General features: G+C 37.1%; 1 protein-coding gene across 1 annotated transcript in view; it reads left to right on the top strand.

Annotated features, from left to right (window-relative positions):
- Window positions 1-21,005, top strand: part of LARS1 (leucyl-tRNA synthetase 1) — a 73,434-nt gene that overhangs the window by 7,895 nt on the left and 44,534 nt on the right. The window contains exons 2-12 of the mRNA XM_064596110.1: window positions 1,592-1,710; window positions 4,224-4,311; window positions 4,687-4,767; window positions 6,785-6,928; window positions 10,418-10,579; window positions 11,324-11,436; window positions 12,246-12,309; window positions 14,542-14,609; window positions 14,709-14,934; window positions 17,731-17,818; window positions 17,905-17,981. Coding sequence (XP_064452180.1) covers window positions 1,592-1,710; window positions 4,224-4,311; window positions 4,687-4,767; window positions 6,785-6,928; window positions 10,418-10,579; window positions 11,324-11,436; window positions 12,246-12,309; window positions 14,542-14,609; window positions 14,709-14,934; window positions 17,731-17,818; window positions 17,905-17,981 — 1,230 coding nt within the window. The remainder of the gene's footprint in view (window positions 1-1,591; window positions 1,711-4,223; window positions 4,312-4,686; window positions 4,768-6,784; window positions 6,929-10,417; window positions 10,580-11,323; window positions 11,437-12,245; window positions 12,310-14,541; window positions 14,610-14,708; window positions 14,935-17,730; window positions 17,819-17,904; window positions 17,982-21,005) is intronic.

Genomic DNA, 21,005 nt, shown 5'->3' with positions numbered 1-21,005 from the left:
CTGTTAGTTATTTTTATTACATAATACACAAAGTATATTTAAGATAGTTATTGGAGAAATAGTGTTAAGGTTGGGCTTCTATTGACTGCACAGAATTCCTCTTTGCAAAGTGCTCAAATTTGTGTAACCATTTAGAAAACAGTTAAGAATCCAGTATATCTGTGATACGACTAGAAAGCATTTTGTTTTTTAAGTAAACTACATCCAGTGTGGGGCTTGAACTCACAACCCTGAGATCAAGAGTCGCATGCTCTACTGACTGAGCCAGCCAGATGTCCGACTTTTTTTTAAAGTAATATAAAGTATATGTATAAATATATATTTAAGTAAGCTCTGTGTCCACTGTGGGGCTTGAACTCACAACTGCAAGATCAAGAGTTGCATGCTCTACTGATTGAGCCGGCCAGGTGCCCAATTGGGAAGCATTTTTTAAATTGTTGGTTGAAAGGAGAGAGGGAGGCATGATTAAAGGAGACTGAGTTGCAGGTGTTAGGTGACTTGGCAAGGTCACCTGTTTAGTAGGTTGTAAAAGTATGAGTAGAGCCCAGGGGTGCCTGGCTGGCCCAGTGAGTGGAGCATGGGACTCTTATCTCAGGGTTGTAAGTTAGAGCTCCATGTTGGGTGTAGAGATTTCTTTAAAAAAAAACAAAAAAAAAAAGCTTAAAAAAAAGTATGAGTAGAACCCAGATATTTTCTCATTTGAAAATGCTGCAGAATCTGGAAATGTTAGCATATAAGAAGGGGAAGAAAATCTAATTTCAGTTCAGATAACTTTATACCAGAGAATAAAATTTTAGAAACTAAAAGTAAGTTTGAAAACAGAATTAGATTTGGGGATGGTCCATTCGTATCCAGCTTTCACACTTCTCTGTTCTGTAAGTGTTCATTCCACTCCAGCTTTGGCACATTTGCTTTTAGCAGCTAATTTTTTTTTTTTTTTCCCCACAGAATCAGAAACTGAGAAAGAAGCTCTGACCTTTCTTTTTTTCAGAAATAGGATGATCGTGTGTGTGCTTTGCTTTCGGTTTCAGCCGAAATCAGGATGATGATGGCAATGTTGCCATGTAGATCTGATATTACTAGAGACATGCTTGCTATTCTGTTTCCTTTTAACTTCATATTAATAGTCTGTTAGCCATTTGAAGAGAAGTCCTTCATCAGTTTCCTTGGAAAAAAACCATGTAGATGACTAATCTTCCCTCAGCGTCTTCCCACTGGGTCTCAGCATCCTTCTTTGGTGGGATAATTGCAACTTGGCCAGTAGGTACTACTCCATCCTATACTTTTCTAAGTATTTATACATTTTAACTAAATAGGAACAGTATCTATTTGACAACAGTATCTGTTTTAGTGTCTGATTTAAAAAAAAGTGTTTCAGAGCTTTTATATATTTGAGTAATTCATTGACCATCCCTTTGAGGTTTAAAGTGGACAGATCGTGATAATCATAATTTTTAATCACGTTTAAAATTCAAGATAACCATGGAAAAATTGCCTCTCAGTAAACAGCTCAGTTCTGTGAACCCACTTTTTCTAAAGCAAGCCTGTCAAAGTATAGAGTGGATTATTCTCTCTCTTTTGTGTCCAATAGGAAAGAAAAGGAACAGCCAAAGTAGACTTTTTGAAGAAGATCGAGAAAGAAATCCAACAGAAATGGGATACTGAAAAAGTGTTTGAGGTCGATGCATCTAATGTAGAGACCCAGACTAGGTGAGTAATACTTTGTGAAGTTCTAGACCTTGTGTTTCTAAAACCATTGGCTACAGAAACCACTTTGTGGAAAGGATAAGGCAGAGTGTATTTATAATGTCTGAAACAGGCTGAAGGAGGTAACTTCTACTTTCTGCATTTGAAATTAGGATCCTCTTTCCTTTGGAAGTCTTTTTTTTTTTTTTTTTTTTCTTAAAGTAAGCACGGGGTGCCTGGGTGGCTCAGTTGGTTAAGTGTCCAACTCTTGATTTTGATTCAGGTCATGATCTCAGGGTTGTGAGATTGAGCCGCACATTGGTCTCCATTCTCAGCCCAGAGTCTGCTTGAGATTCTCTCTTCCTGCTCCTCCCTCTGTGCTTGTGCTATCGCTCTCTCTCAAATAAATAAATAAATAAATAAATAAAATCTTTAGGGGAAAAAAATAAAAATAAAGTGAGTTCTATGCCCATTGTGGGGCTTGAGTCACATGCTCTACCAACTGAGCCAGCCAGGTGCCCCTCCTATAGAATTCTTAAAGGACTTTTTCTACATAAAGGTGTTTTTTTTTTTTAATAATATTTTTCATATTTAGACAAAGGAGAATGTTTTGAAGTTTTGTCTTTGCTGACTGATGAAATCATTCTATTAGAGATTCATAATATAGTGATAATTATCTCCAGAGACACAAAGTATAAATTTTAAAGGGTTTCTGTATTTGAAGGTCTTATTTCATAAATACTGTATTGCTTTGGTATTAAGCATGAGTTGTAAGACAGTCCACAGATAATGATTATGATATTGGGAAAAACAAAAACAAAATAACTGCCCCAAAACAGTACTGTAATAAATATATGCATCTATTTTAAGATGCATCTCAATTTCAGAGATGTTGAAATACAGAAAAATGTCCCCTTATAATGAGGAAATACATTGACAACAATTTAGTAGTAGCTAATCTTGAAAAGTTATTGTTCAGTATGCAAAGGAATTAGGAAATACACCATTTTTAATGTGCATATTATCATTTAATCTTCTTAACTCTTTAAGATTAGCAATACTTTTATCCCTATGTTATAGATGAGGAGATTGAGGTACAGGGAGGCTAAGTAACCAGTTCAAGGTTGCATAGCTAGGCATTGTCAGGGTCTGGACTACTTTTTAGGACTTTCTGATTTTAAAATGTATCCTCCTTGCTACTCAGCAACAGTCTAATGGATTTTTTCTTTTTCTTTTCTTTTTTTTAAAGAAATTAAGAGTGTTGTTGTAATATAAAGTCTCTGATGTTATTTAAACTATTGTTTGAAGGTTTTGTTGGTTTTAGAATTTTGGGCAATTTTAAGTTATCGAGAATGAACTGAAAAAGCTGCATTATTTAGTGAAAGAAGACGAACTTGAAGAAACCTAGAAATGTAACATTGAGTGAGAATTTTTTGTTTCTAAGTAATCTCTACACCCATTGTGGGGCTCATAATCATGACACTAGGATCAAGAGTTGCTTGCTGTACTGACTGAGCCAGCCAGGTGCCCCAGGATATAATTTTTTAATGAAACTCACAAGTGAGCAAAACTAAATGATACATTGTTTAAGGGCACAGACATGTATAAGCTATTCAAAATCAAGGAAATGACAAAAGTCACTTTCAAGAGAGTATATCTGGTGGGAGGGGTGAGGAGCACACAGTATAGCTACAGTGGGCTCATCAGTTGGATAGTGTGCCGACAGGTGTTCATTTTATTGTGCTTCATAACATGTATGTATGTTATACATTTGATTCATGAGAAGAGGATATAACATAATTAATTAAGCAGCTTTAAAAAGGTGCTTTTTAACTTAATTTACCATGTATCTTATAATACTGAAGATACTTTATTTTACCTGATGGACTTTGAATTGCTTTGTATATATCTAATGAAGGCAAATCTTGTTTAGTTACTAAAACATTAAATTAATCCAGTTTCCTAAGAGTATTAAAATCATCTTTAGTAAATTATCTTTACTCAGCATTTTAGCTTAAGTTAAACCTCCAGTATTTGCTACAAGGATATTTATTTCTTTAATGTCCACCTATAAATATCTTATTCTTTCTAAATCAAAAGTAAGTTTCAATTTCAGAGGGCTTTTAATTTCCAGACTTATAAATTTAACTTAATTTAATTTTTAATTTTTAATTTATTTATTTTTAAAGATTGTATTTATTTGAGAGAGAGAGATAGAGCACAAGCAGGGGGGAGGGGCAGAGGGAGAGGGAGAACCAATTTTAGTGTATGTGCTGCCGAAGCGAGCACAAGGGAGAGGGAGAACCAGACTCCCCACTGAGCAGGGGGCCCCATGAGGGGCTGGATCCCAGGACCCCAGGGTCACGACCAGAGCCGAAGGCAGATGTGTAACTGACTGAGCCACAAGGGTGCCTCTTAAATAATAAAATTTAAACAAGTTGTTTGTAGTACACTTTCCCTTCACCCCACCCCCTCATTGTAAAAGGAACTTAACATTTTCTTCTCTGTACTTTGTTTTTTACATGATTGTTTTGCAGCAAGGGCAAGTACTTTGTAACCTTCCCATATCCGTATATGAATGGGCGCCTTCATTTGGGACACACATTTTCTTTATCCAAATGTGAGGTAAAGTTTCCTCTGTGTATAATAAAATGGGGTGGAGGGTCTTTGATAAATACTATTTTGAAGAAAATGGCATATATCGAATTTATTTCCTGTTAAGGGAACTTAGAATTCCTTAATTTTAAACATAATTTTAATATTTTACTTCTATTAAATATTTTTATATTTAATTTGCATATGTGGTATGTAGTTAAGTATAAGTAATTCCTAGGATGGTGAAAAGACAGAAAAAAGGAATAGTGGACAGAATTTTGGAATGACTTCCTTCTAAAGGAAGAGAGGAAAGGAAAACTAAATTGATAATCTTTGTCAAAAGTCAATATTTTATATTTGTCTAGCATTTGAATTTGTAATTTAAATTCAGTTTGCTTTCTGTAGTTTGCAGTAGGATACCAGAGACTGAAAGGAAAAACTTGTCTGTTTCCCTTTGGTTTACACTGTACTGGAATGCCCATCAAGGTAAGATTGCTTTTGGGATTGGTTTCTACTCTTTTTAGGTTAAAACAAATGTGATGTCCAATTTAAGAGCTTGAAATAGGATTTTCAGATACTTATATATTATATTGCAGTGTTTTTTGAAATGAGTTGAATTTATTGTGAAAATTAATTTTAATTTTTTAATTTTTAATTTTTTAAAAGATTTTATTTATTTGAGAGAGAGAATGCGAGAGATAGAGAGCACATGAGAGGGGGGAGGGTCAGAGGGAGAAGCAGACTCCCCGCCGAGCAGGGAGCCCGATGCGGGACTCGATCCCGGGACTCCAGGATCATGACCTGAGCCGAAGGCAGTCGCTTAACCAACTGAGCCACCCAGGCGCCCAAAAATTAATTTTTAAAAGATACTTGAAGAAGTGCATAAAAGGCACACAGTAAGGTCTAAGTGATCTCTAATAATTTTGATATTTCTGTTGGTGACCTTACATATTGATATTTCAACTTAGATTATAACTATTAATAAGTAAAATAGCATGATATTTTGTGTACACATGAGGTATAGGAAGTCAGCATCAAGTAATAAAGTTTTTTTATGTGTATTAGCTCTTTTTTTTTAGTTGTATCATATTTTCATCATGTTTGCAAAGGTCTTCGTCATAAATGTGTATTAGAAATAATTCTAAGTAAAGAAGGGGCCAGACAGAGTTGAAAGGATTTCCTAAATGCAAGAGGGTTGGGAAATTTAATTCCCATTTCTTTTGCTTCTCCAACCTTTTATTTTGAAAAATGTCAAACCTGCAGAAAAGGTGAAAGGTTAGGAGAATGAACACCCATATACCTTTCACACGTACTTACTAAGTATTAACATTTTGCCATAACTGCTTTAGTTCACACACATGTAATACATGCACACTTTTTTCTCTCTTTTTCTATGAACTCATTGAAAGTAAGTTGCACCCATCATGTTGTGCCACCTCCAAGTACTTTAGTGTGTATTTTTTGAGAACAAGGGCATTCTGCATCATCACAGTCTCATTGTCCCCTCCAAGAAGTTTAACATTGATGTAATGTTATCTTCATCTAATCTCTAGTCAGATGTTTCTAGTTGTTCGAAAATGTCCTTTCTGGCAGTTTTTTACTCTGTGTGCTGTGGATCACACGTTGGATTTTGTTGTCAGTTCTTCTTGGTTTCTTTTAGTTTGTCATGACATTGATGTCATTTGAGAGTTAGGCCAGTTATTTTATAGAATGCCCCATCATCTGAGTTTTCCGATTGTTTCTTCATGATTAGATTTGAGTGAAATATTTTGACAAGAATACTATATTGGTGAGGTAAACCTCCCACTGTATCATATCAAAAGGCGTATATTGGTAGTTTGTATAACCTCAGATAAACCCCTTCATCTCTAGTGTGTGTTTTGTAATTTATTTATTTTATTTTTTAAAAGATTTTATTTGTCAGCGAGAGAGAGAGAAAGGGAACATGAGCAGGGGGAAGGGCAGAGGGAGAGGGAGAAGCAGGCTCCCTTCTGAGCAGGGAGCCCGATGCGGGGCTTGATCCCAGGACCCTGGAATCATGACCTGAGCCAAAGGTAGAGGCTTAACCAACTGAGCCACCCAGGCGTTCCATGTGTTTTCTAATTTAATGCCTGTCCTGTCTACCTTGCAGGCTTGAGATGATGATAGAAGATACAAGACAGTAATCTTTAAATTGAGAGATACTATTATTCATGTTGTTATTCAAAATGATAACACTGTATCTTATGTACCTTGGTACTTCTAATACCTAACATATAGTATACTACATTGAGTACTTTGAATGTTGAATAAATGCTTGCTGAATAAATGAAGTAAAATACTAATTTATAAATTAGTGAATTTTGACGTACATGAATTATATATCATATGGATTTTCTGTAATGATTCACATGTGTATAGATGTAGAAAATCTCAATTTTAGTTGGCCATAGAAATACCAAAAAAATTCAGATTGTTTCTGACTTGAATTTTGAACTTCACTCTAATGTTGTATTTGTTATAGGCATGTGCTGATAAGTTGAAAAGAGAAATAGAGCTTTATGGTTGCCCCCCTGATTTTCCAGATGAAGAAGAGGAAGAGGAAGATGAAGATATCAGTGTTAAAACAGAAGATGTAATAATTAAGGATAAAGCTAAAGGAAAAAAGGTTTGGGGTTAATACTGTTTATTTTGGTTGAAATTTTATATTTTTGTCTAATTTATATTTGTATTCCCAGTACCTGGCACATAAAAAGTACTCAGTAATTTTGAAAAAGTAACAAGCCAAAAATTATCTTTCTGACTTTTTGATGGCCTTTTTCCCCTTTTTACTTTATTTTGAAATAATTTAGATATAGAGAAGGATTGCAAGGTAGAGCAGAGTTCCCTTATATTCTTTATCCAGTTCCCCTTATATAACCATGTACAGTCCTCAAAACTAAGAAATCAACATTTGAACAATACTATTCACTAAACTACAAACTTATTTGACCTTCAGTGGTTTTTTCGTTGGCATCCTTATTCTGTTTGCAGGTCCAATCCAAGATCCCACATTGCATTTACTTGTCATGTCTCCTTCGTATGTCTCCTTAGTCTCTTCCATCTTTGTCTTCCATGACTTTGACACTTTTGGAGAGTACTGGTCAGATCATTTATAGAATGTCCCTCAATTTGGCTTTGTCTAATGCTTTCTCATGAGTAGAATGAGAGGTGATGTGTCCTCCTCAGTGCATCATATCAGTGAGTATATGATGTTGATATCTTACTATGGTTGATGTTAACCTTGATCATTTGGCTTTGGTGGTGTCTGCCACGTTTTTCTACTGTAAGGATTCCATTTTTCTCTTTGATTCATAAATATTTTGAGAGAGGTACTTTGAGGCTATGGAAATAATATCTCCTTTTTAAAAAATATTTTATTTATTTTAGACAGAGAATGATTGAGCAAGAGTGGGGGTCAGTGCGGGGGAAGGGGCAGAGGGAAAGGGAGAGAGAGAATCCCAAGCAGATGCCCTGCTGAGCACAGAGCCCAATGCGGGGCTCAGTCTCATGACCCTAAGATCATGACCTGAGCCGAAATCAAGAGTCAGACATTTAAGTGACTGAGCCAGCCAGGTGCCCCTGGAGATAAAATCTTCTTTTTAAATATTTTCTCACTAATTTTAGCATTTGTCAGTGGATCTTGCCTGCAACAGTTGTAACTGTATTGCTCTAATGGTGATTTTCCATTTCCTTCATTCCTTCTACATTTATTACCTGGAATTCTTCTGAAAAGTAATAGTTGTCCTTTCTCCCCCATTTACTTATTTATTCAGGCTTTTTTTTTTTTAATATATCTGTGTGGGTTCATGCATATTTATTTTATTCTTTGAGTTATACTCCAGTACTATGTGGTGTTTTGGGGCAGTTGTTATTGTTCAACTTCCTCTGGTTTTGGCCACTGAGAGTCTTTTCGGTTGGCTCCTATGTCTGTCTGACGTGCCTCCGTCTTTTTTCTTTTCTTTTTTAAGTACTTTATTATTTTCTAGTGCCCAACATACTCCAGGTTCATCTTGTATTTTCCCTGTTGCAGCCTGGAATCAACCACTTCTCTCAGGAATCCTGTTTCCTTTTATTGAGAAACTGTATTTAGAAACTAAGTTCTGAATGCTAGGTACACTCATTGTTTATAGCCCTTCTCAGTAGAAAGCAAGGAAATATATATAATAATCCTGGCAACCCACATATATGCACCTGTCTATATTTCTTTACCTATCTCTATGTACATTCAAAAAGTTCATCCTACGGGACACCTGGCTGGCTCATTTAGTAGGACATGCGACTCTTGATGTTGGGGTCATGAGTATGAGCCCCACATTTGGGGTAGAGTTTACTTTAAAAAAAAGTTCATAGTGATACTCCTGGCTCCGTGTTATAACCATGGGCCTCATTCTAGCATTCTCCCTTTGCTAATTTGTGACTTCTCCAAACAGTGAGAAACCTGGCTCTCATTATTTATAGTATATAATTTGTTCAATCCTAGTCTACTAGTAGTTCCAGAATTGCTAACCCATACCCCTGGGAGAAACAGTTTTACCAATGAAAGTACAGTGTTTGTATATGCTTTTTGTCTGCTTTTTGTCCTTAGAATCTAGTCAACACATTCTTTTCCAAAGTTACTTTTTTTTTTTTTTTTTTTTTGAGTAAGCTCTACACCCAACGTGTGGCTCAAAGTCATGGTCTCTGAGATCAAGAGTTGCATGTTCTACCAACTAAGCCAGCCAGGCACCCCCCCCAGAGTTACTTCAAAAGCTCCTTTCTTTTTAACCCACTTCAAAGTGTGGTTGTATCATATATTTATAATACTGTTAGATACATTTGTTACAGTCTACATTTCATCTTCCATTCCTCCAACATCCTGGTGGATTTTTTTTTTTTTTTTAAAGATTTTATTTATTTATTTGACAGAGAGAGACACAGCGAGAGAGGGAACATAAGCAGGGGGAGTGGGAGAGGAAGCAGGCTTCCTGCTGAGCAGAGAGCCCGATGCGGGGCTCGATCCCAGGACCCCGGGATCATGACCTGAGCCGAAGGCAGATGCTCAACAACTGAGCCACCCAGGAGCCCCTATCCTGGTGGATTTTTTAAACAAATGTATATACAGTAAAATTCACTCTTTGTAGTAGATAGTTATGTTGGTTTGACAAATATGTGGAGTTATGTTCCTGACACCATAGTACCATACAGAGCAGTTCTGTCACCTCCAAAACTCCTTGCCCTGCCTTTTTAGTTCTTTTTTTTTAAAGATTATTTATTTATTTTAGAGAGAGAGAGGGAGAGAGAGCACGTTTGTGCACACTCATGCACGCATAGGTTGAGGTGGAGAGGGAGAGGGAGGGGGAAATCTTAAGCAGACTCCCTGCTGAGCATGGAGCCCAATGTAGGGCTTGATCCCATGACTCGGAGACCATGACCTGAGCTGAAATCAAGAGTTTGACGCTTAACCAACTAGGCCCCCAGGCGCTCTTCCTTTTTTTTTTTTACGATTTTATCTATTTGTTTTAGAGAAAGTAAGCAAGTGAGCAGGGGGAGGAGTAGAAGGAGAGGGACAAGCAGACTCTGTGCTGAATGTGAAGCCAGACATGGAGCTTGATCACATGACCCCAAGGTCACTACCTGAGCCAAAACCAAGAGTCGGTTGCTTAACTGACTGAGCCACCCATTTTTATAGTTTGATAGTTTTTTTTATAGTTTTTATAGTTTAACTTGTTTACCCATCTCCAACCCCTGACATTTGGTTGCCTTTTTGATATTGGTAAATATTAGAAAAAGACAAAACTCTCGTTAATAGCTTATTCATAACTAAAAGAAGATACATGTGGTTTTAGAAAAAAGGAAATAGAGATTGGTGCTGACATCCTATCTTTAATGATAATTCTTTATGGTTCCAATGATTTAGTTATTTCTCATATCAGAGTCTTGGTATTGGACTGTAAAATTTGGCAGACAAAATAGTATGTCAAAATCCATTAGTATTCTGACATACCAACAGCATGTTTTGGAATATAAAAAATTACCAAATCGAATATTCACTTAAAATTATTGCTATCCTGGAATTTGCTAACCATTTGTTGGTTGGTCCTTGATGGAGTTTGTTTTTATTTTTTTATTTTTCCAGAGTAAAGCTGCTGCTAAAGCTGGATCTTCTAAATATCAGTGGGGCATTATGAAATCCCTTGGTCTCTCTGATGAAGAGATAGTCAAATTTTCTGAAGCAGAATATTGGCTTGATTATTTCCCACCACTGGCTATTCAGGATCTGAAGAGAATGGGTTTGAAGGTATGTCCATCACTCCCATAGTTTAAGAAAATATGAAGAACACATTGTGTTTATGATTATATGAGATTTGGACCACTCAATTTAGAATAATATATTCCACCTGTATTACACTAATGAATTAGTACCTTTATTGTTATGGGTCTTGATGTAAGCAGTGAAGTACTTTAATATTTGTTGTATTGGAATATTTTTTTTTTAAAGATTTTATTTATATATTTGACAGAGAGCGAGAGAGCACAAGCAGAGGGTACAGCAGAGGGAGAGGGAGAGGCAGGCTCCCCACCAAGCAGGGGGCCTGATGCAGGGCTCGATCCCAGGACCCTGGGATCATGACCTGAGCCGAACGCAGATGCTTAACCATCTGAGCCACCCAGGCGCCCCTGAAATATGTTTTAATAACAATTGGTAGAAGGGAATTCTGTTCAAAGAATATGAAGAAGCCAAAGTTTAGCTTATATATTTAGGAATACTTAAAGGTATTATTTAAGTGTTCTTTCTTAATTTATTATAATTCCTATATGCTTGTTATATGAATGTGAATGTTTCAAAATTGACCAATTAAACACAAGTTAATATAATTAATATATTTAATAGATAGAACCTGAAAATTGTTTTCTTTTTAATGTTTGATATAATTATAGGTTGGAAAATAAAGAGTAGAAGAGTAATTGATTCGTGGGAATTCTTTTTCATAGAGACTATACAAATTTCTCAAAAATTACCTTTTTCTTTTCTCTTCTATAGGTAGACTGGCGTCGTTCCTTCATCACCACTGATGTTAATCCTTACTATGATTCATTTGTCAAGTGGCAGTTTTTAACATTAAGAGAAAGAAGCAAAATAAAATTTGGAAAGCGGTGAGTTTGTTGTCCTTCAGTATAATAAAGCAAGAATCATAATTCTTGCATTATAATTCACTGCTTGATAGATAGCCTTCTTTTTCCCATTATCCTTTCTCATATTGTAAATTTTTTCTTTTTGTTCTCATGTCTCATTTGTTTCCCTTTTTGTCTTACCAGTATTTTAATGCCTCTGAGCTGCTTAGTGTTTATGACAAATAAAAACAGGGAGAATAGAAGTGTTGGCTTTTTTTTTTTAAATATAATACCCAGTGCTCATTACATCACATGCCTTCCTTAATGTCCATCACTCAGTTACCCCATCCACACACCCCCCTCCCCTCTAGCAACCCTCAATTTGTTTCCTATGATTAAGAGTCTCTTATGGTTTGTCTCCCTCTTGGAGTGTTGGCTTTTATGATCTCCCTAAAGATTCTGTTCAGTGTTTCCAGCCAAGCACAAAAAATTTTATTTATGTGTTAGTTTGTCCTTTTATTCTATAAGTTAAGATTCTTCCTTGATTCTGTGGATTAATTAAAAGCTACTTGTATTTCATAACTGAAATTATATTTCATAATCTTTTGTTTCATACCACAAAGCCAAGATCAGTACATATTTTTCAGGGTATTACCTTTGATGAAGGCAGAAAGGTTTCATTAAATAACTAGGCTGGCAACTACTCATAAAAGCATAAATAATTGATGTAGACATTTGTTCAGTTAGAAGTTTTAGAAGAAATATTGTTAGATACTAGCAACAAAAGCAAATATGTTAGGATAAAACTTGTATATTACAATAATATTTGTCACTTATTATTTATTTTTTAGGTATACCATTTATTCTCCAAAAGACGGACAGCCCTGCATGGATCATGACAGGCAAACTGGAGAGGTAATTATTTGTGACAGAGTAGCTATTATAATATTTCATAATATGGCCATAGAGTTTACAGAATAGATCAGAAACCTGAAAATAATTTTTTCCGGTGACTGTGAAGAGGGAGGCACAGCGGCACTGTAGGTGTCTGTGTCTTGTCTAGGACCTTGTTACTCCAAGAGAGGTGCTAGGACCAGCTGCATATGCATGTGATACAAAAGCACATTCTTTTTTTTTTTTTGACAGAAAGAGACACAGCGAGAGAGGGAACACAAACAGGGGGAGTGGGGGAGGGAGAGGCAGGCTTCCTGCTGAGCAGGGAGCCCGATGTGGGGCTCGACCCCAGGACCCTGGGATCATGGCCTGAGCCGAAGGCAGACGCCTAACAACTGACCCACCCAGGCGCCCACAAAAGCACATTCTTGGGCCTTAGCCTGAAATTGCTGAATCAGAAGCTCTGGGGGTGGAGCCCAGAAATCTGTCTCTAATAAGCTCTTGATAGGATTCACATGCAGACTAATATTTGAGAAGCACTGCTTGGAGAATACACTGTTCTAAAAAGAGCATGGGGCAAGGTAATGAGATATGTGGCTAACTGATGTACACAGATTCCATTTATACTTGTTTTGATCATGTGCCTACTTGCTTATTTCCAAAGTGCTTCTAGCCATGCATGACATCAGTTCACTCTACATTACTGTAAGACACATTAGTAGCATTATTCGTTGTAATACTTGAGTGAAGCCAGGGTGATTTGCCTAAAGCCATAGCACAGTCAATCAGTAACAATGACAGAATCTGACCTTAGGATTCCCTATGCTGTATCTTCCTTTATTACCATCTCTGAATGCATTTGTAGTCTAGTGATTACTTTTCAAAGTCAGCTTTCAATTATGATGTAACTTATCTAATAGAAGTGAGAGTTGATCAAAATTTTGAATTTGGAAGACCGAGTTTACTGTTAACTTTTAATGTAGTCAACACCACAGCAATATCCTAAATTCCAGTAGTATGTCATAGTTTTTCAAAGCATTTTCTTGTTCATTGTCTTACCTGCTCCCCAGGACAATCCCATGTAAGTCACAGTACAGTTATTTTACAGATGAAGAAATGAAGGCTCAGGGAGACTGTGACTCCCTTGGGTCAAGCCGTTAGTAATGGCCTAGGCTAGGTTTTGAATGCACATCGTCTGACCCCAGGTCCAGAGTATTTCTTTGATGCCTGTGGGATTGTTTGATTACATATTCTGACTCCCATTTTGGTAAACACTGTTTTGGGTGATTATTCTAATTTTTTTCCTCTTGTCCTCCACTCTCAAGTGAGCTCTTAGCCAACTGTTTTTACTTAGTAGTATCTGGGCTTCCTTTATGGGTTCTGATCTGGTGTGGGGTGGGAGGGTGGCCTTTCAAGTCACTCTGTTTTTTTTTTCCCCAAAGATTTTATTTATTTATTTGAGAGAGAGAGAGAAAGAGAGCACGAGCTGGAGTGGGGTGCAGTGCAGAGTGAGAGGGAGAAGCAGAGGGATCATGACTTGAGCCAAAGGCAGTCGCTTAACTGGCTGAGCCACCTAGGCACCCCTTTTAAGTCATTTCTTACACATTAGACCTTTATTTATTTATTTATTTATTTATTTATTTATTTATTTATTTATTTATTTATTTTTAAAAGATTTTATTTATTTATCTGAGACAGAGAGAATGAGAGAGACAGAGAGCACATGAGAGGGGGGAGGGTCAGAGGGAGAAGCAGGCTCCCTGCGGAGCAGGGAGCCCGATGCGGGACTCGATCCCGGGACTCCAGGATCATGACCTGAGCCGAAGGCAGTCGCTTAACCAACTGAGCCACCCAGGTGCCCAGACCTTTATTTATTTTTTTAATTTATTTTTTAAAGATTTTATTTATTCATTCAAGAGAGAGCACGAGCAGGGGGGAGAGGCAGAGGGTGAGGGAGAGTCCCCGCTGAGTTGGGAGCTCGATATGGGGCTCGGTCCCAGGACCCGGAGATCATGACCTGAGTGGAAGGCAGACGCTTAATCATCTGAACCACGCTTAACCATGTGCCCTCACATTAGACTTTTATGTGAATGTAGTCATCTCCCTACTCGCAGTCTCCTCATTGGAAGAAAGAATTATTCTAACAATGCGAGAATCCATCTAAAAAATTTGACTCAGATCTCTCACATAGATTGGTGGGTTTAATCCAAGTTTTTTTATCCTCTCAAATTTTTGTTTTGTTTATTTGTTTAGGGCGTGGGACCTCAGGAATATACTTTAATCAAGTTGAAAGTGCTTGAGCCATACCCATCCAAATTAAGGTAGGTTGCCAAAGAGTTATTGCTTTATCTTTTTGAAATAATAGGTGTGATAGAATCCACAACATTTTTTTTACATAAACATATATTTTTTCTTCTTAGTGGCCTGAAAGGGAAAAATATCTTCTTGGTAGCTGCTACTCTCAGACCTGAGACCATGTTTGGACAGACCAACTGTTGGGTTCGCCCTGATATGAAGTACATTGGGTTTGAGACGGTGAAGGGTGATATATTCATCTGCACCCAAAGAGCTGCCAGGAATATGTCATACCAGGGCTTTACCAAACACAATGGAGTGGTGCCTGTTGTTAAGGAATTAATGGGAGAGGTGAGTTGGGTAGCAGATTTTTTATTTTAGTGCTTAGATTTAGAGGAGAATTTCAGCCATGACACTTGAGGAAAGAACATTGAAAAAAATCTTTTTAATTGTATACATACAATGCGGTGTGTAAATCCTAAATTTTGTATTTTGGTGCATTTTTATACGTGTGTACACTCAGGCAAGCACCACCCAAATCAAGATATAGAACAGTTCCAGTAATCCAGAAAGTGCTGTCTTGTCCATCTTGCAGTCAGTACTTACCCCTCTTCTGCAAAGGTAACCACTGCTCTGATTTAAGTCACCGAAGATTAGATGCTGTTCTTGAACTTTTCATTCAGAATTATATAATCTGTACTCTTTTGTGTCTGGCTTCTTTTGCTCAAAGTATGTCTTTGAGATTCATACATGTTGTGTGTAGGAGTGGTTTTTTTCTTTCTTTTTGCTGTGGAGTAGTCATTGTGTAGACTGTATCACCATAGCATTTTTGAGTCTTATGTTTCAGTTCGGTAAGTATCTGGTTGAGAAATACAGACAGTCCTTCCTAAGAGATTAAATAGCTGCAGTAGAAGATGATTACCAGCGTTCCTGGTATAGAATTGCAGCCATTTTTTTCCCTGAAGAATCTTGGTTGATGATAACTAAATCTGGATGATTATGTAGCTTTTATCTTTATAGTTTATTTACTTATCAGTATTTCAGAGCATATTTTACTCCCTTTGGTAAATGCTGATCTTAGGTATCTTAATAAATAACATTTATTTATTTTTTAAAAAGATACTATCTATTTGAGAGAGAGAGAGAGCATGAGCAAGGAGAGGCAGAGGGAAAAGGAGAAAGAGAATTCCGAGCATACTCTGTGCTGAGCAGAGCCTGATGCAGGGCTCGATCTCATAACCCTGAGACCATGACCTGAACCAAAACCCAAGAGTCAGACGCTTAACCAACTGAGCCACCCAGGTGCCCCAATAAGTAACATTTTAAAAGAAAAAGATGAGTAGAATACTATCTCAGTTCTTTTGAATTGAGCTTTTATTTCTTGCTTATTTTGTAAACTTACTTTTGGACTAGATTGTTACACATTAGTAGAACTCAAAATTTGAAAGACAAAAAGATACAAAATATGTCCCTAGTCACTCAGTTTCCCCTTCCATAGGCATTCACTAAAATCACTGTTTTATCTATCCTTCCAGAAGTATTTCACATATTTATAAGCAAATGCCTGTGTATGTATTCTTTCTCCCTCATATTATTATTTATTTACTTTTTTAAAAGATTTTATTTATTCACTTGAGAGAGAAAGAGCACACGTGTATAAGCAGGGGCAGAGGCAGAGGGAGAGAGAAAGAGAATCTCAGGCAGATACCCCGCTGAGTGCAGAGCCTGACTCGGGGCTCAATCCCACTACCCTGACATCATGATCTCCGCCAAAATCAAGAGTCAGATGCTTAACCAATTGAGCCACCCAGGTGCTCCTCCCTCTTTTTAATATTGCAGTGGCAGTATACTTAATCACATTGTTCTCGGTCTTGCTTTCTTTTTTACTTAATTATGTCTTGGTATGTGCCTTATCAGTGCAGAGCTTCCTTGTATCTTCTGTTTTACAGCCACATAGTATTCCATTGTTTGGCTCTACCACAGCTTATTTAGCCATTCTCTATAATGGATATTGGAATAGTTTGGCTTTTTCTGTGATAAGCAGTGCTGCCGCATCTCATTAGTTCCTGATGTCGGAGTTGTGTCTGAGACGTTTTTAGGAATTGTGTGAATAACACAAATATTTTCTGTCCTAACGCAGTTTCTTTCCATGTAAATTTGAGCAGATTCTGGAGTGTGTGATATAAATAAATAAATAGCTTGCAGCCCTTATTGAGACTGTCATGATATTTAGCCTTCACCCATGTGACTATAAGTAGCTTCTTTTTTTTTTTTAAAGATTTTATTTATTTATTTGACAGAGACAGCGAGAGAGGGAACATAAGCAGGGGGAGTGGGAGAGGGAGAAGCAGGCTTCCCACTGAGCAGGGAGCCCGATGCGGGGCTCGATCCCAGGACCCTGGGATCATGACCTGAGCCAAAGGCAGACGCTTAACGACTGAGCCACCCAGGCGCCCCTATAAGTAGCTTCTTTATGAGTAAAGTGGATGGGTGGGAACTGTGTGGAATTGAAAAGTGCATTCCTTGGCTCAGCAAGCAGCTGCAAGTGCTTTTGTTCCCATTCTAAGGGTATGGGTTCAGTATTGTTGAATCTTCGGAATTTTTTTTTTTTAAGAGAAACTGGTTATATCCTTTTTGTTCAGTTTGTCTTCGTAATCATTGTTTTAAATGGATATACAGTATTTTATTTTGTTGGTATCTCATTTTGTTAAATGATTTTCTATTCTTTAAAGTTTTAGCTGTCTCCAGGTTTTGCTGTTGTAGTTAACACAGCACTGGGTAGACTTCTCAAAGAAAAAAAGTTATTTTTTCCTTTGAGGTTAATTTCTAGGATTGGATTGCTGGGTCCAGGTTGTGTGAACATTTTTGTGTCTCTTGCTATGGTTCCTATATTGTTTTCCTCAAGGAGTACACTGTTACAAGCAATATATTAGTGTACTAACTGCCTCACAACCTTACCACATTACATTTGGGTATCATAATTATTTACAACTATTTGTAGTCTAGTATGTATAAAAAATGTATTTTGTTTTACTTCATTTATTTTTAAATACTAGCTTCTCAGGGCTTAAAAATATTAACACTGTTTTAAATTTCAATGGTTAAAATAAGTTTTTTCACCTTTATGCTGATCTTTTTGTCGCACAGGAAATTCTTGGTGCATCACTTTCTGCACCTTTAACATCTAATAAGGTGATCTATGTTCTTCCAATGCTCACCATTAAGGAGGATAAAGGTAAAGAGTTTATTTCTTTCTTTCTAGAAATACTTTGGTAATTGCATTCTGGTTGTATTAATTAATTCCACACTTTCTTTTATAAGGCACTGGTGTGGTCACAAGTGTTCCTTCTGACTCCCCCGATGATTTTGCTGCCCTCAGAGATCTGAAGAAAAAGCAAGTGAGTATCTGAGTTTCATGTTCTTATTTCTTCTTAATCATCTAATTAGGTACCACTGAACTATGAAATTAGGCTAAAAAGCTATCATGTATCTTTGAACTATTATCTTTGCCTTCTTTCTTGATGTTTATGTATTTTCCTTTGTTTTGTATTTTAAGTATAATATTTCATAGAATCTTTTTTTAAAAGACTTTCAGAGCAGTTTTAGGTTTACAGTAAAATTGAGAGGAAGGTATAGAGATTTCCCATTTACTCCCTGCCCCCACATGGGCACAGCCTCCTCCATTATCAAAATCCCCACCAGAGGGGTGCATTTGTTACCATGATGAACCTGCATTGACACATCATAATCCACCAAAGTCCGTAGTTTACCTTAGAGTTCACTCTTGGTGGTGTATATTCTTTGGGTTTCGACAGCTGTATAATGACACAGATTCATCATTGTAATATCATAGAGTATTTTCATTGCCCTAAAAATCCCATGTGGTCTTTCTGTCATCTCTCTCCCCTGTGACCCCTGGCAATCACTGATCTTTTTATGGTCTCCACAGTTTTACCTTTTCTGGAATGACATGTAGTTGGAATCATACAGTGTGTAGCTTTCTCAGATTGGCTTCTTTCAACTACTCCTATGCATCTAAGGTTTCTCTGTGTCTTTTCATAGCTTGATTGCTCATTTTCTTTCTACCTGGATGTACCATAGTTTATCCATTCACTTTCTGAAGGACCTCTTGGTTGCTAATAAGCACTGGTAATTATGAATAAAGCTGCCGTATACATCCATTTGCAGGTTTTTGTGTAGACATAAGTTTTCAGCTCCTTTGGGTAAATACGAAGTTGTGTGATTGCTGGGTCCTATGGTAAGAACATATTTAGCCACCCAACTGTGTTCCAAAGTGGCTGTAGTGTTTTGCATTCCCACCAGCAGTGTATAAGAGTTCTTGTTGCTCCACATCCTCACTAGCATCTGGTGTTGTCATTGTACCAGATTTTGTCCGTTGTAATAGGTGTGTAGTGATATCTCTTTGTTGTTTTAGTTTGCATTTTCCTGATGACATGATGTAGTCTTTTCATATGCTTATTTGCCAGCTATGTATCTTCTTTTGTTGAGGTGTGTCTGTTAAAGTCTTTGGCTCATTAAAAAATCAGATTTTTTTTTTTAAGATTTTGTTTCTTAGAGAAAGTGCATGAGTGCACGCACACACAAGTGTGTGTGGGGGGAGGGGCAGAGGGTGAGGGAGAAGCAGATTCTCCACTGAGCAGGGAGCCTGATGTGGGGCTCAATCCCAGGACCCTGAGATCATGACCTGAGCCAAAGGCAGACACTTAACCTGAGCCACCTAGGCGACCTGGATTGTTTGTTTTCTTATGATTCAGTTTTGAGAATTCTGTGTATATTTTGGATAGTAGTCCTTTATCAGATGTGTCTTTTGCAAATATTTTTTCCTGATCTTTGGCTTGTCTTTTATTTTAATTCCTGATCCTGTCTTTTGTAGAGCAGCTTTTAATTTTAATGATATTCAGCTTATTATTTCTTTCATGGATTGTGTCTTTGATGTTGTATCTAAAAAGGCACCACCGTACCCTTGGTCATTTAAGTTTTCACCTACATTTTCTTCTAGGAATTTTATAGTTTTGTGTTTTACATCTAGGTCTGTGATCCATTTTGAGTTATTTTTTGTGATAATATAAGGTCTGTGTCTAGATTCATTTTTTTTTTGCATGTGAATGTCCAGTTGTTCCAATAACATTTGTTGAAAAGACTGTCTTTGAATTACTGTATTGCCTTTGCTCCTTTATCAAAGATCAATTGACTATATTTTTGGGGTCTATTTCTGGCCTCTGTGTTGTTCCACTGAACTATTTGTCTCTTCCTTTCTTAGTACCACACTGTGTTGATTACTGTAATTTTATAGGAAGTCTAGAAGCCAGAAGCCAATTTTGTTCTTCAATATTGAGTTGACTATTTTGGGTCTTTTGCCTCTCTGTGTAAACTTTGCAATCAATTTGTTGATATTCATAAAATAACTTGATGGGATTTCAGTTGAGATTACATTAAATCTGTAGGTAAGTTGGGAAGAATTGACATCTTGACAATACTGACTCTTCCAGTCCATGAACATGAAGTATCTGTCCATTTATTTAGGTTTTTTTTTTTTATTGTATTTTATTGTATTGTATTTTATTTTTTTAAAGATTTTATTTATTTGACAGAGAGAGACACAGCGAGAGAGGGAACACAAGCAGGGGGAGTGGGAGAGGGAGGAGCAGGCTTCCCGCAGAACAGGGAGCCCGATGCGGGGCTTGATCCCAGGACCCTGGGATCATGACCTGAGCCGAAGGCAGACGCTTAATGACTGAGCCACCCAGGCGTCCCTAGGTTGTTTTTTTTTTTTTTTTTAAAGATTTTATTTATTTATTTGACAGAGAGAGAGAGAGACAGCGAGAGAGGGAATAGAAGCAGGGGGAGTGGGAGAGGGAGAAGCAGGCCCCCTGCTGAGCAGGGAGCCTGTTGCAAGGCTCGATCCCAGGACCCTGGGATCATGACCTGAGCCGAAGGCAGATGCTTAATGACTGAGCCATCCAGACACCCCTTATTTAGTTTTCTGATTCTTTTCACAGAGTTTTTTGTTTTTCTGGTATAGATCTTATGTATATATTGTTACTTTTGTACCTAAGTATTTGATTTTGGGGGGTGCTAATATAAATGTTACTTTATTTTTAATTTTGACTTCCCTTTGTTCATTCTTAGTACATTGGAATGCAGTTAACTTTTGTATAATTAACTGTGTATCTTGCAACCTAGCTATAATTGTTTATTAGTTCCAGGAGTTTTTTTCCTTGATTCTTTTGGATTTTCTATATAGATGTTCCTTCCATCTGTGAACAAAGACAGCTTTATGTCTCCCTTCCCAATCTGTATACTTTTTATTTTGTATTCTTACTGCTTTAGCAAGGACATTCAGAACGATACTGAAAAGTGGTGAGAGGGGACATCCTTGCCTCATACCTGATCTTAGTGGG

Source organism: Mirounga angustirostris, unplaced genomic scaffold, assembly GCF_029215605.1.
Source record: "Mirounga angustirostris isolate CCGP_5_RB_7025 unplaced genomic scaffold, mMirAng1.0.hap1 SCAF_7, whole genome shotgun sequence".
NCBI classification, from domain to species: Eukaryota; Metazoa; Chordata; class Mammalia; order Carnivora; family Phocidae; genus Mirounga; species Mirounga angustirostris.
Note: the sequence above shows the minus strand (reverse complement) of the source record. Positions and strands in the feature narration are given on the sequence as shown.